This window comes from Microcaecilia unicolor, chromosome 1, assembly GCF_901765095.1.
Source record: "Microcaecilia unicolor chromosome 1, aMicUni1.1, whole genome shotgun sequence".
Lineage (NCBI taxonomy): Eukaryota > Metazoa > Chordata > Amphibia > Gymnophiona > Siphonopidae > Microcaecilia > Microcaecilia unicolor.
The window spans coordinates 31145994-31158998 of NC_044031.1; the positions used below are offsets into that span (position 1 = coordinate 31145994).

Sequence of the window (13005 nt, forward strand, 5' to 3'; positions counted from 1 at the left end):
CAGAACTGGACACAGTATTCCAAATGAGCTCTCACCAATGATTTTGTATGGAAATATCACCATCTGTTCTTTTGTGCTGGGTTTATACATCTCTTTCTCCATCTGTCCACCCTTCTTAATAATGTTTGATCATTTCAAGATCATTTGATACAATGACCCCCAGATTCCTCTGCTTTATGGTGGATGATAGTAGTAGACTCTCCCCCTCCCCCATCACGTGCTGCATCCTGAGAATTACTGTGTAATTTTCTGTCGCTGTAAGGGAAATAAACCTCAGTTTTCTTTGTAATTCTAGGCGTAGACCATGAAAGCATCAATCCTGAAGTATTATCAAGGATTAAACAAGAGGAAGAGTTGCATGTTTGGGATTCAAAGGAGTCAGGAGCGAGAGATGTTACTCACTCATACACAGGTAAGTAATAACATCAAATACTGTACAGAGTAATAGGAGGTATTACACAGTACAGGTAAGTAATAATCAGTATTCCGCAGAGTAATGGGAGGTATTACAGGTGGGTAATAATAGTAAATAATATACAGAGTATTATAATAGGAGATATTGCACAGTACATATGAATAATAATCAGTTCTCTACAGAGTAAGGGGAGGTATTACAACATACAGGTGAGTAATACTAAATACTGTAAACAGTAGTAGCACTTGGTTAGCTCATGCAATGATTCGGGAGCTGATTCCAGGAGACTGTTCTTCTGGATTACAGCTGTTTATTGATGTGCATTTCAAATGGTACAATGGAGAAGCAGCTCAACCTGACAATGTTTCACCCCACTGATTCCCTTCCACCTTCTTCAAATGTTTGTCCTCAACCTCTTAAACTGTCCAGTCTCCTGTCACACTCCACCTCCTCCTAAGGAGATCCTCAGGGATCTGACAAGTTCTTCTAAATAACCCAGATCAACTACTATCCAGGACAGGATGCTACTGGGCTCAGTGGACTTCCAGTCTGACTGAATATGACATTTCCTTAGCGTCAGCAGCAGATGAATCCAGATGTTTGTGTGTTGTGACCATCTACCAGCAGGTGGAGATAGCGCTGAACTGCACTGTCGTGTAGGACGGCATGCTCCTTGGTCAGTCAATATTCTCTATCTCCACTAGGCGGACGGATGGTTTCTCAAAAGCTCTTGGTTTCATCTGATGTGGCTCCTGATCTGGGTCTCTCAGTTCAGTAGTGCTTAGGGGTGTCCAGCTTGAGCGGTGGTGGCTTTAAGGGGTACACCTGGTCACCCCAGGTAATTCCTCCACCCTTTTCCCCTCTCCAGCCTACTTCTAAAGTGACGCAGATGCTATTCGATTTCTGGAAAAAAGGGAAGAGGAGGAGAGGATAATGGTAAATGAGTAAGAGTATCACTTTAGAAGTAGTTTTATATCAACATACATCCAACTAAAGGTTTTTTTTTAATCAGATCCTTTTTATTGCCTCTACTGTTTTATATATGTATATACACATTATTATTCAATATTATAATTTTACATTTGTTTTACGTTTTCCAGCTTATTTTCAAAACAGAAAAAACGCCTATAGTGCGACCTAAATCGGGAGATAGACGTTTGTCTCGCAAAGGCGCCCAAATCGGTATAATCGAAAGCCGATTTTGGGCGTTTCCAACTGCACTCCATCGCGGAAACGAATAAAGTTGACGGGGGGGGGGCGTGTCGGAGGCGTGGTGGAGGCGGAACTGGGGGCGTGGTTATCAGCCGAGGAGAGATGGGCGTCTTTAGCTGATAATCAAAAAAAAAAAGGCGTTTTTACCGTGATTTTGGGTCACTTTTTTTGGACCCTTTTTTCTCACAAACAAGTCCCAAAAAAGTGCCCCAACTGCCCAGATGGCCACTGGAGGGAATCGGGGATGAACTCCCCGGACTCCCCCAGTGGTCACTAACCCCCTCCCACCAAAAAAAAAACCCACTTTAAAAACTTTTTTCCCAGCCTGTATGCCAGCCTCAAATGCCGTACCCACCTCCATGACAGCAGAATGTGTTCGATCCTGTCACAGCCTTTCCCTGGGTCAGATGTAGCTCTCGGGTGCAGTACAGGGTCACATCAGCATTGCATTGTGGTGGGTGTAGGGTATTGGGCTCCGTGATTTCATTAGCTTGTGTTAAAGTCTCACAGTGTTGGTAGCTGGTAGGCTCTTCTCCCATGGTGCTTTTCCCCCTGCCTACTGATGGGGAGAAATGAAAAATAGACTTTTACTTCAGCAGATTTAGCCCATACGCAGCAGAGCTTTAGAAGTGTTAACTCCCATTTTTTTTTCTCTCTCTCTCTTTCACACAGACTCTTGAATAAAAGATTCAATTACTCTCTCTTCTTTAACTTCCAAACAAAATGATGTTTACTTATAGTTTCTTCAGATAACTATTTAGATCATACTTGCAGTAGACATGGTAAAACTACTGAATACAAAAATTCTGTCAGTTGGTTATCATACAGCTTGAAGAGAGATTGCTAGCACCATCTTATACTGACACAGACTGACTCACTCTCAGAGCAACTAGAGTGACTCGGACACACCCACAAGACATTACACTATATCCAATGACATCATAGCTCATAGAATTGTTGACAGTTAATGCATGCAGCACTTGTCTTTCACATATTCCTACACCTACTAGGTCAGAGTGTGCCCTGTTGTGTTTCCTGTTGTAGTCCATGCGGTAGTGGCCATTTTTGTAAGCCAGTTTTAGTTCCCTTTCCTGTGTTAGCCACGTTAGACAACTTAGTTCTTCCCTTGAATGTGAGTAAAGGTGGTTATTCCAATAAAGGACGTTTTCGTAGAGATTAGTCTTCAGGTGTCAACTGGTGTGCCAAGGTTATATAGCAGCAACCAGTCCTAGAGGCCTGCGTGTATGCAGGTCCCTGGAGCACTTTTAGTGGGTACCGCAGTGCACTTCAGCCAGGTGGCCCCAGGCCTATCCCCCCTCACCTGTAACACTTGTGCTGGTAAATGGGAGGCCTCCAAAACCCACTGTACCCACATATAGGTGCCCCCTTCACCCCTAAGAGCTATGGTAGTGTTGTACATTTGTGGGTTTTGGGGGAGGGGGGTTGGGTGTTCAGCACCCTTGGTAAGGGAGCTATGCATGTGGGAGCTTTTTCTGAAGTCCACCGCACTGACGTAGGGTGCCCAGTTGGTGTCCTGGCATATCAGGGGGGCGAGTGTACTACGAATCGTGGCCCCTCCCACGACCAAATGGCTCGGATTAGGACGTTTTTGAGCTGGGCATTTTTAGTTTCCATTATCGCTAAAAAAAACAAACGCCCAGCTCAAAAACGTCCATTTTTTCGAAAATACGGTTTGGCCCGCCCCTTCATGGACTCGTTCTTGGAGATAAACGCCCATGGAGATAGGCGTTTCCGTTCGATTATGCCCCTCCACGTATACCAGAACACATGTCTTTTAAATATTTTTGCTTTATCTTTATGCATTCATACTGTGTCAAATATCTTTTAAATATATTTTAATGTATTTATATTTTGTATTTTTTATTTGTATTGATTTTATTTTTATATATGTATGTGTTTGTAGACTCCTGAGGAAGGCCTTTGGGCCGAGACACAACTTGCGATAAAAGGTGTTATTTTGGACATTGTCTGCTGCCCTTTTCTTTGTCATCCTTGTTCTGACTGTTTCAAAAGAATATCATCAGCATAATAATAGGCCAAGGTACTATAAGACTGAACAAATGAAGTGAGCAGGCTTAGAAAGATAGTAAAGAGAAGAGGGGTTCGAACTGAGCCCTGGGTGACCCCACAATGAAGCAGAAATGGTAAGGATTGAGAAGTTGCAGTAGAAACCATAAATGAATGATCCTGTGTCACGTTTTCCAAAGCAGGAAACTGGGTTTGTGAGCCCTTGGGCCACTGCCGAGGAGCGGCAGTGGCAGGCAAAACCACCCTCAAACCAGGGACAGGGCAGAACAGAACTGGAACCCCGGACTGGGGTTGCAGCAGAGGCAAACAAGCTGAAACAGGCAGAGCAGGAACCCTAGTCTTCACCTGCACTTAGCCGCTTTTCCCCAGGAGTTGAGCCCCTGGGTGCAGGTGGCCAGCAGGGCTTTGCAGGACAGGGCAGGGGCAGGATACCAACAGGCAACACACAACAGAGAAGGACTAAAAGCTGCCAGCACAGCCACTAAACAAGAAACACAAACAGATAAGAAATATGACTGAAAGCTGCCAGGCAGCCACCAACCAAGACACACAAAGAACCAAGAACTAGACACAGAAATACAAACAAGAATCAAGACTAGGACAGTACAAGCTAAACTACACAAAGACTAAACTAGAAACAGGCAGGGAACTAGAACCAGAAACTAAACTAGGCAGAAGTGCCACAAGCACCAACATACCAGGGCCTTAGGCGATGCAAAGGCAAAGCAGAAAGATTTCAGAATGGCTAATAAGCCCAGCAGCAGCTGAGGCACAGATGCAGCAATCACCAGGCAACTACGGGAGCTGTGCAGGATCAAACAAAACAAGCAAGTCTGGCAGCCCGGAAGATCCGGACTGGACTGGGCTGAAATCTGGAACGGGTGACAGTGACCAGACAGTCCATTGCAGCCCCCAGGTCTGGCACCAGGTGGCGAGATGAAGGACAGCACGAAACATGGGCACAACCGTGACATCCTGTCAGAAAGAAAGTGAATCAGTACTGTGCCAGGGAGTCCAAAGCCTGATAGTCAAGGAAAGAAGCAAAGTGTGGTGTACAAGATTGAAAGCAGCCGAAAGATCTAAAATTACTAGAGAAAGATTCCCACCATCAAGAATGCAGTGTAATTCATTTCAAAGACCTGTGATGAATGTTTCCGTGCTATGACCTGAACGGAAACCCAATTAACGGGGATGCAGAAAGTTTGAATGTTCATGTGCCGAAGCAGTTGGGAGAAGATCATACGGCCTAAGATTTTCAGGGAAAAGGGTATATTGGAAACTGAACAATAATTGGAGAGAACAGATTTGTCAAGACTTGTTTTTTTTGATTAAGGGGTGAAAAGATTGTGTGTTTCCATGACTTGAGGCAGTGGTGTAGCCAGACCTGATATTTTGGGTGGGCCCAGGGATAATATGGGTGGGCACTGTGTATATAGGTATGAGTAGTGTTTCTTGGGATATTACAAAATAATGCCTTAGAATGCACTCGATGATGAATTTCTAAGTAATCTGCCCAACAGCTGCCCTGCATCAATATAAACCATATACATACTTAATGGAAAAATAAATATAGCTACAATAAGTCTACTATAATGGCAAACATCTCAACACACATGACAGGATTCTGCAATATAATTACAGCAATGATATTTATACTTCAAACTTTGCAAACTTTAACACCAATTCCAATAACAATACCTTTACAAAGGCAGCAGTGAATATACACAACAGCACTACGCATCCCATTGGAAAAGTCAGACAAGTCAGACTCATAGATCCCCACACAAACCACATACCAGCATACTGAGTCAAATGCAGAACACAGACCAACCCTCATCAATTACAGAATAAAGTACCAAAAATTAGAAATTGTCCTGTAACCTGACATCAGCCCTGCCCTTCCCTAACTCCCCCCCATCCATCCCTATAGCCGTCATCAGCTTTTCCCTTCCCTACCCCCCCCCACCCGTAGCCCAGCATCACCTTTTCCCTTCCCTACCCCCCATCCATCCCCGTAGACTGCCATCAGCCCTTCAGCCCTTCCTTTCCTTCCCAACACCCCCATCCATCCTCATTGCCCAGTATCAGCCCTTCCCTTCTCCAACATTCATCCCATAGCTAGGCATCAGCTCTACCCACCCTTCCTTATAGCCTAGCGTCAGCCCTGTCCTACCCCCACCCATCCCCCCCATGGCCTGGCATCTCTCCCTGTCCCCCCACCCTTAAGGACACCAGCATTAAATATAAGACCTTTTTTTTTTTTAATGTTCTGGGCACTACAGACCCACCTCCACCCAGAAACCCACCTACATTAAATTAAAAACTTAAAAAAAAATTTTTTGAACCTTTGTACTGCAGAGACCATCCCTACCCAAAAACCCACCAAGGCACCATGACAAATATAGTACAACCTTTTTTAAATTTTAACCTGGGTATAATAAAATGTATTGGTGGTGGATTTCTGGGTGGAAGCCAGCTCTTCACTACTTAGGGAAAAAAAGTATACTGAATGATCACACAGTGGGGTACCAAGGTGGGGGCGGTCCGCCCCGTGTGCATGCCGGTCAGAGGGTGCCGCGTGCCTGCCGGCTCTTCGTTTTCATGCTCCCTCTGCCCCGGAACAGGTTACTTCCTGTTCCGGGGCAAAGGGAGCATGAAAACGAAGAGCCGGCAGGCGCACGGCACCCCCCCCAGTGGCGTGCACCCAGGGGGGGTTCTTTCGCCTGGCGGATCGCGCTGCACACAGGGGGGTTCTTTCGCCGGGGGGGGCATCGTGCTGTTCCGGGGGGGGGCACTGCACCCGGGGGCGGGGCGCATCGGCGATCCGCCCCAGGTGTCAGCCCCCCCAGGAACGCCACTGTGATCACATATACCTTTTTTTGCCCTAGGCAGTGGAAGAGTCCACCCCCACCCAGAAGCCCACCGGCACCACCAGCCAGCATTACCTTGACTTCACTACACGGTAAAAAAAAGTTTTTTAAAACCTCTTTTTTTTTTACCTGTGCAGCTGGGCTTCAGTGGTGGCAGGTGGTACAGGGAATTCAGCACTCGCTGTGCTGTGTGCTCCGCTCCATGTCGTGTGGGGCCGCAGGGGAGTGTTGAATAGGCCTGGGGGGGGGGGGGGGAAGGCTGGGCTGCAGGGTACAGAGTGAAGGAAACGCAACAGCGACACTGACGGCAGCCAGCACAGCACATTTCCCATTCAGCTCACCTGCGGCGCTGAAAGAGCAAGGCAAAGCAGCACAGAACCGGACGGGGAACGAGCAAGGCACTGAAGTATGGCTGGAGTAGTGGCGCCGACGTGCAGCAGCAGCGCAACCGCTACAATGACCTGCCTACAACTTCCGGATCAGGACTCGGGAGGAGGAGGAGGACTGTAGAGCTGCCGGCTGTCTGGGTGGGCCTGGGCCCACCCAGGCCCACCCATAGCCACGCCCCTGCTTGAGAACATCACTGGTAGATAAACTTTTGCAGAGGATGGAGTAAACCAAAGGGAGCAGCTCTAAGGTAGAAATTTTGAACCAGGCTGAAGGAAAAAGGCTCTAGTAAAAAGGTAGTAACCCTGGCAGAAGAGAATAAAAACATGCGTGGGATAAGCACAAAGGAATCCTGTTTTGAAGGAATGGATTTGCGAAATCTTAGCAGAGATTAGGTGGTGACACTGGTAATTGGAGAAGCAAAACCAGTGCTGGGCAGACTTGTACGGTCTATTACCTGATCGTGACTGAATAGATAGGGATGGGCTGGAGTGTAAATTTTAGGGGCTTTGATGTTAGCTTCAGAACTTAGTACAAGAAGAGTGCGGGGTATTTTTATTTTTGTTACATTTGTACCCCGCGCTTTTCCCACTCATGCCAGGCTCAATGCGGCAGGCAATGGAGGGTTAAGTGACTTGCCCAGAGTCACAAGGAGCTACCTATGCCAGGAATCAAACTCAGTTCCTCAGGACCACCATCCTAACCACTAGGCCACTCCTCCACTCCAGACTTCTACAGCCTGTGCCCTGAGAATGGCAAGGACAAATCAAACTCGGGTATATATATAAAGTATCACATACCACGTAAGATGAGTTCAACTTTTTGGGCATACTGCCATCATTTACTATGTATGAACAAAGGAGGTGTGCAAAAAAGTCACACCAAGAATGACCCAGTGAAGCACCAGAAGAAGGGAAAGGGAGAGGGTAGGTTCTGACACAAAAGAAGCAGAAGAAGGGGAGGGCAGGGCATGATCAGTACCAACAGACACAGAAGAAAGAGGGTAATCAGCTGAGAAGGAGTTAGATGTTGCGGAGCTCTCAAATTGTTGCTGAAGATCAGAGATTTTAGAACTAGAGAATTGGGCGAATGCATTAGCATTCAGAGAGAAAGGGATGGAATCGACCTTTGAAGATGTCAATGATGCCAATATAATTGGACTGAGAAATATATCCTGGTGCTTACTTTTTCTGTATTTCCTCCTTTCTGTTGAAGGCAGCCCATAGCTAGGGTGTCCCATTAGTGAGGATGTGTATCCTGCTCTCCTCAGAGAAAACCTGCAAGAGGTAACTTTGTTTTTCTTTATAGTTCTAATTTATAGTCACTTGCCCTGTATTTGGTGAGTGTCTGTATTCTGGAGGAGGAATGGCTGCTGTTTGAGTTCGAACAGTTGGTGCTTTTTTGCTTTTTTTTTTTTTAGTTGACTTTTTGCAGAGTTTTGTGTCGCTTTTTTCCTGTGCTGGGTATATACCCACATAATACAGAGTTTCAGAAATCCTGTTATGCTATCTGATGAATGTGTGATCTGTGAGCTTTGGGATAGACTGCAAAATAAAATCAAGACATACCTAACTTTATAAATGGTATGAAATCCATACTGCATTGGTTGAGTCATATGGCAGGCTGGGCTGAATTAGGATGTGTTTCCATACAATTCATCCCACAAATAATTAGCGCTTTAAGGGGGTAACTTTATAAAGGATGATTAAGAGGGAATGTGATAGAATTTTATGAAATCACGAGTGGGGTAGAATGGTTAAATACGGAACAGTTACTTTACAAACACACAAAAAGAAGAGGACATGCCATGAAATTTTATTTTTAATCTGAGGCTCATTAAAGGTTGTTTTACTTTCAGCAGATAATTAAGCTGGGAAATCTGTAGCCAGAAGATATAGTTAAGGCAACTAATATGAAGGGGTTCAAGAGATTTGGGCAATTTGTTTTAGTTAAGTAGAGCTGCCTAATTGCTCATCCCCAGAAATGAGTCATGGGATGGTAGTCTCAGTTGAGCTTGGCCCACCTCTGCAAGGTTTTTCTTATGCCTATGAGGAAAGACCAGAAACCTGATTTTAAATATCTACTCAAATGTGACCATATATTCTATCTGCATCTCTTGCAGTGATCAGCTTGGAAATGTTGTATTCCCAGCAGCGACGGGGTGGAAAATTGACATAGGAATATTGCATTGCTGAACCCGTCAAACTATTCTCCTACAATAATGCCCAATGTTCTTTTTTTTTTTTAATGTAGAAAAGGATCCGAAGAACAGTGATGCAGAGAGACATTGCTGGAAGCTCAGTGTGAAGCCTGAAAGGAAAAAGATGTTACCAGAAGGAGGCAAAGAAGAAACTTTTTCCGGTTTTCACAGGGAAGGAAAGGGAAAAAATCAATGGATCTCAAAAAATAAACAAAAATTTTCAACAGGAAGTTCAGTTTTGTCTGAATACAGTATCAGCAATATCACATGTACAGGCAAACAGCAGCGAAACCAGATGAGAGATCAAAGATGTTTATGTGATGTTTGTAACATATTCTTCAGCAATTATATAGCACTAAGATCACATCAGAGATCTGATACTGAAGAGAGATCGTCTAACTGTACAGAATGTGTGAAAACCTTCAGTCAAAAGGAAGAACTACAGGGAGAACAGAAAACATGTGTAAAGGAGACACATTATATACACTGTGAGCGTGGGATAGGGTTCAATAAAAAGGAAGAGCTAATGCAACACCAGAAAAATAATAAAGAAACTAGAAAGTGTACAAGTACAGAATATGGGAAAAACTTAATCTATGAATCAAACATTACAAAATACCTGAGAAGCAGCACTGATAAGAGAACATCATCACGTCCTGGTTGCGAGAAAAACTTCACAGCAAATGCAAAAATTCCCCCAGGAGAGAGACCAATTTCAGATACAAAATGTAAGAAAACATTCAGTCATAGTAAAGAATTCACAGAATATAAAATAACTGAAACTGGTGTGGAATCAGTCACTTCTAAATACGAACTCTTAAAATACCAGAAAATTCAAAAAAATGAGAGAGTATGTGCCTCATCTGGTAAAAGTGTTCATTGGACAGGAAAATTCAGAAAGCACCATAGAATTCATTCAGGAGTAAAACCATCTACATCTACTGAATGTGGTAAAAACATCACCGCGGACAGCCTCAAAGTACATCAGCTGACCCACACTGGAATGAAACCACTTATGTGTAATCAGTGTGGTAAATGTTACAGGTGGAAGACAAACCTCATCAGACACCAGAGATTCCACAAAAGAATCCACACAAGAGTAAAACAATTTATATGTACTGAGTGTGGTAATAATTTCAGCCAAAAGGCTGTTCTCACCGTGCACAACAGAATGCACAGAGGAAAGAAACAATTTATATGTATTAAATGTGGTAAAAGGTTCTGTTGCAAGTCATATTTCATTACACACCAGAGAATCCACACCAGAATCAAACCTTTTGCATGTACTGAGTGTGCTAAAGGCTTTAGATGGAAGGGAAGCCTCACCAGGCACCAGAGAATCCACACAGAAGCAAAACCATTTATCTGTACTGAATGTGGAAAAAGCTTTAATTCCAAAGTAGGCGTGACCCAGCACCAGAGAGTTCACACAGGAGAGAAACCATATACATGTGCTGAATGTGGGAAATCATTTAGTTGCAAGTCGGGCCTCAACAAGCACCAGAGAGTCCACACAGGAGCAAAACCATTCCCATGTACTGAGTGTGGTAAAAATTTTGGCTACAAGACCTCACTCTCCATGCACCAGAGAATCCACACAGGAGTGAAACCATTTACATGTACTGAGTGTGATAAAAGTTTCAGGTACAAGATATCGCTCTCTGCACACCAGAGAATCCATGCTGGAGTGAAACTATTTACATGTACTGAGTGTGCTAAAAGCTTCAGTACAAAGGTAGAACTTGCCCAACACCAAAGAATCCACACAGGAGTAAAACCATTTACATGTACTGAGTGTGGTAAAAGCTTTGGGTACAGGATCTCTCTCTCTAAGCACCAGAAAATTCATGCAGGAGTGAAACCATATACATGTACTGAGTGTACTAAAAGCTTTAGTATAAAGGTAGACCTCACCCAACACCAGAGAATCCACATTGGAGTGAAACCATTTACATGCAATGAATGTGGTAAATGTTTTGGGTATAAGACATCTCTCTCCAAGCACCAGAGAATCCACATGGGAGTGAAACCCTTTACCTGTACTGAATGTGGTAAAAGCTTTGGGTACAAGATATCTCTGTCCAATCACCAGAGAATCCATATGGGAATCAAACCATTTACATGTACTGAGTGTGCAAAAAATTTCTATACAAAGGTAGACCTTGCTCAACACCAAAGAATACACACAGGAGTTAAGCCATTTATATGTACTGAGTGTGGAAAAAGGTTCAGTTGGATGACAAGCCTTAGAGAGCACCAGCGAATTCACACAGGAGTAAAACCATTTACATGTACAGAGTGTGGTAAAGGTTTCACTCAGAAGGCAACCCTCACTAGGCACACAAGAGTCCACACAGGAGCTAAACCATTTATATGTACTGAGTGTGGTAAAAGCTTCAATCACAAGGTAGTTCTCACTCAGCACCAGAGAATCCATACAGGAGTGAAACCATTTACATGTACTAAGTGTGGTAAAAACTTCAGTCGGAAACTACATCTCACTGTGCACATAAGAATCCATGATGGAGTGAAACGATTTACGTGTACTGAGTGTAGTAAAAGTTTTGCATACAAAACATCTCTCTCTAAGCACCAGAAAATTCACACAGGAGTGAAACTATTTACATGTAGTGAATGTGCTAAAAGCTTCAGTAGAAAGTTAGACCTTGCACGTCACCAGAGACTCCATACAGGAATGAAACAATTTATATGTACTGATTGTGGTAAACGATTCCATTCAAATTCAAGCCTTGGGGCACACAAACGAATTCACACAGGAGTGAGACCATTTACATGTGCTGAGTGTGGAAAAACATTTCGTTGGAAGACAAGCCTTGGAGCACACCAGCGAATTCACACTGGAGTGAAACCATTTACATGTGCTCAGTGTAGTAAGGTTTTCACTCAGAAGGCAACCCTCAATAGCCATATCAAAATCCACACAGAACTAAAACCATTTATATGTGCTGAGTGTGGGAAAACCTTCAGTTGTAAATCATATCTCAAGAAGCACCAGAGAATCCACACGGGATTGAAACCATTTACATGTAGCGAGTGTGGGAAAAGCTTCAGCCGAAAACCACAGCTCACTTTGCATAACAGAATCCATGAAGGAGTGAAACGATTTACATGTACTGAGTGTGATAAAAGCTTTGGGTACAAGACAACTCTCTCCAAGCACCAGAGAATCCACACAGGAGTGAAACCATTTACATGTGCTGAGTGCAATAAAAGCTTCAGTTGTAAGTCAGACCTGACCAAGCACCAGAGAATTCATGCAGGGTTCAAGCCATTTACATGTACTGAGTGTGCTAAAAGCTTCAGTAGGAAGGTAGACCTGATCCAGCACCAGAGAATACATACGGGAGTGAAACCATTTATGTGTACTGAGTGTGGGAAAAAATTCCGTTGGAAGGCAAGCCTTGGGGCGCACCAGCGAATTCATACAGGGGTGAAACCATATATATGTGCTGAGTGTGGTAAACGTTTTACTCAGAAGGCAACCCTCACAAGACACAGCAGAATCCACACAGGAGTGAAACAATTTATATGACTTGAGTGTGGTAAAAGCTTCAGGTGGCATAAATATCTAACTGAGGACCAGAAAATTCACACAAGAGTGAAACTCTGTGAATCGCATAGCGAGAAAAGATTCTCAAGTACGAAGAAATGCATTCTGAAACCAAGAAAATGTGGCAGAAAGATGCATAAATATTTCCTATCATTTTCAGTGCCACAGTCTTGATCAAAAAGAATTTCCAATCACACCTAAATAAGTTGCCTATACATTTTACATCTTATGAACTCTGGAGGGAAGCTCTCTTTGGCACAATGCAAGTACTATAGCAAGCATTAGCAGTAGGTTTGAGAGA

The 13005-nt window shown here is 43.8% G+C and overlaps 1 protein-coding gene across 1 annotated transcript in view; it reads left to right on the forward strand.

Moving 5' to 3' along the window:
• The window catches only part of LOC115463615, a 123011-nt gene extending 110104 nt beyond the window's left edge, over window positions 1–12907 (forward strand). The window contains 2 exon segments of the mRNA XM_030194339.1: window positions 296–412; window positions 9187–12907. Coding sequence (XP_030050199.1) covers window positions 296–412; window positions 9187–12686 — 3617 coding nt within the window. The 3' untranslated portion in view covers window positions 12687–12907.
• The last annotated feature ends 98 nt before the right edge of the window (window positions 12908–13005 follow it).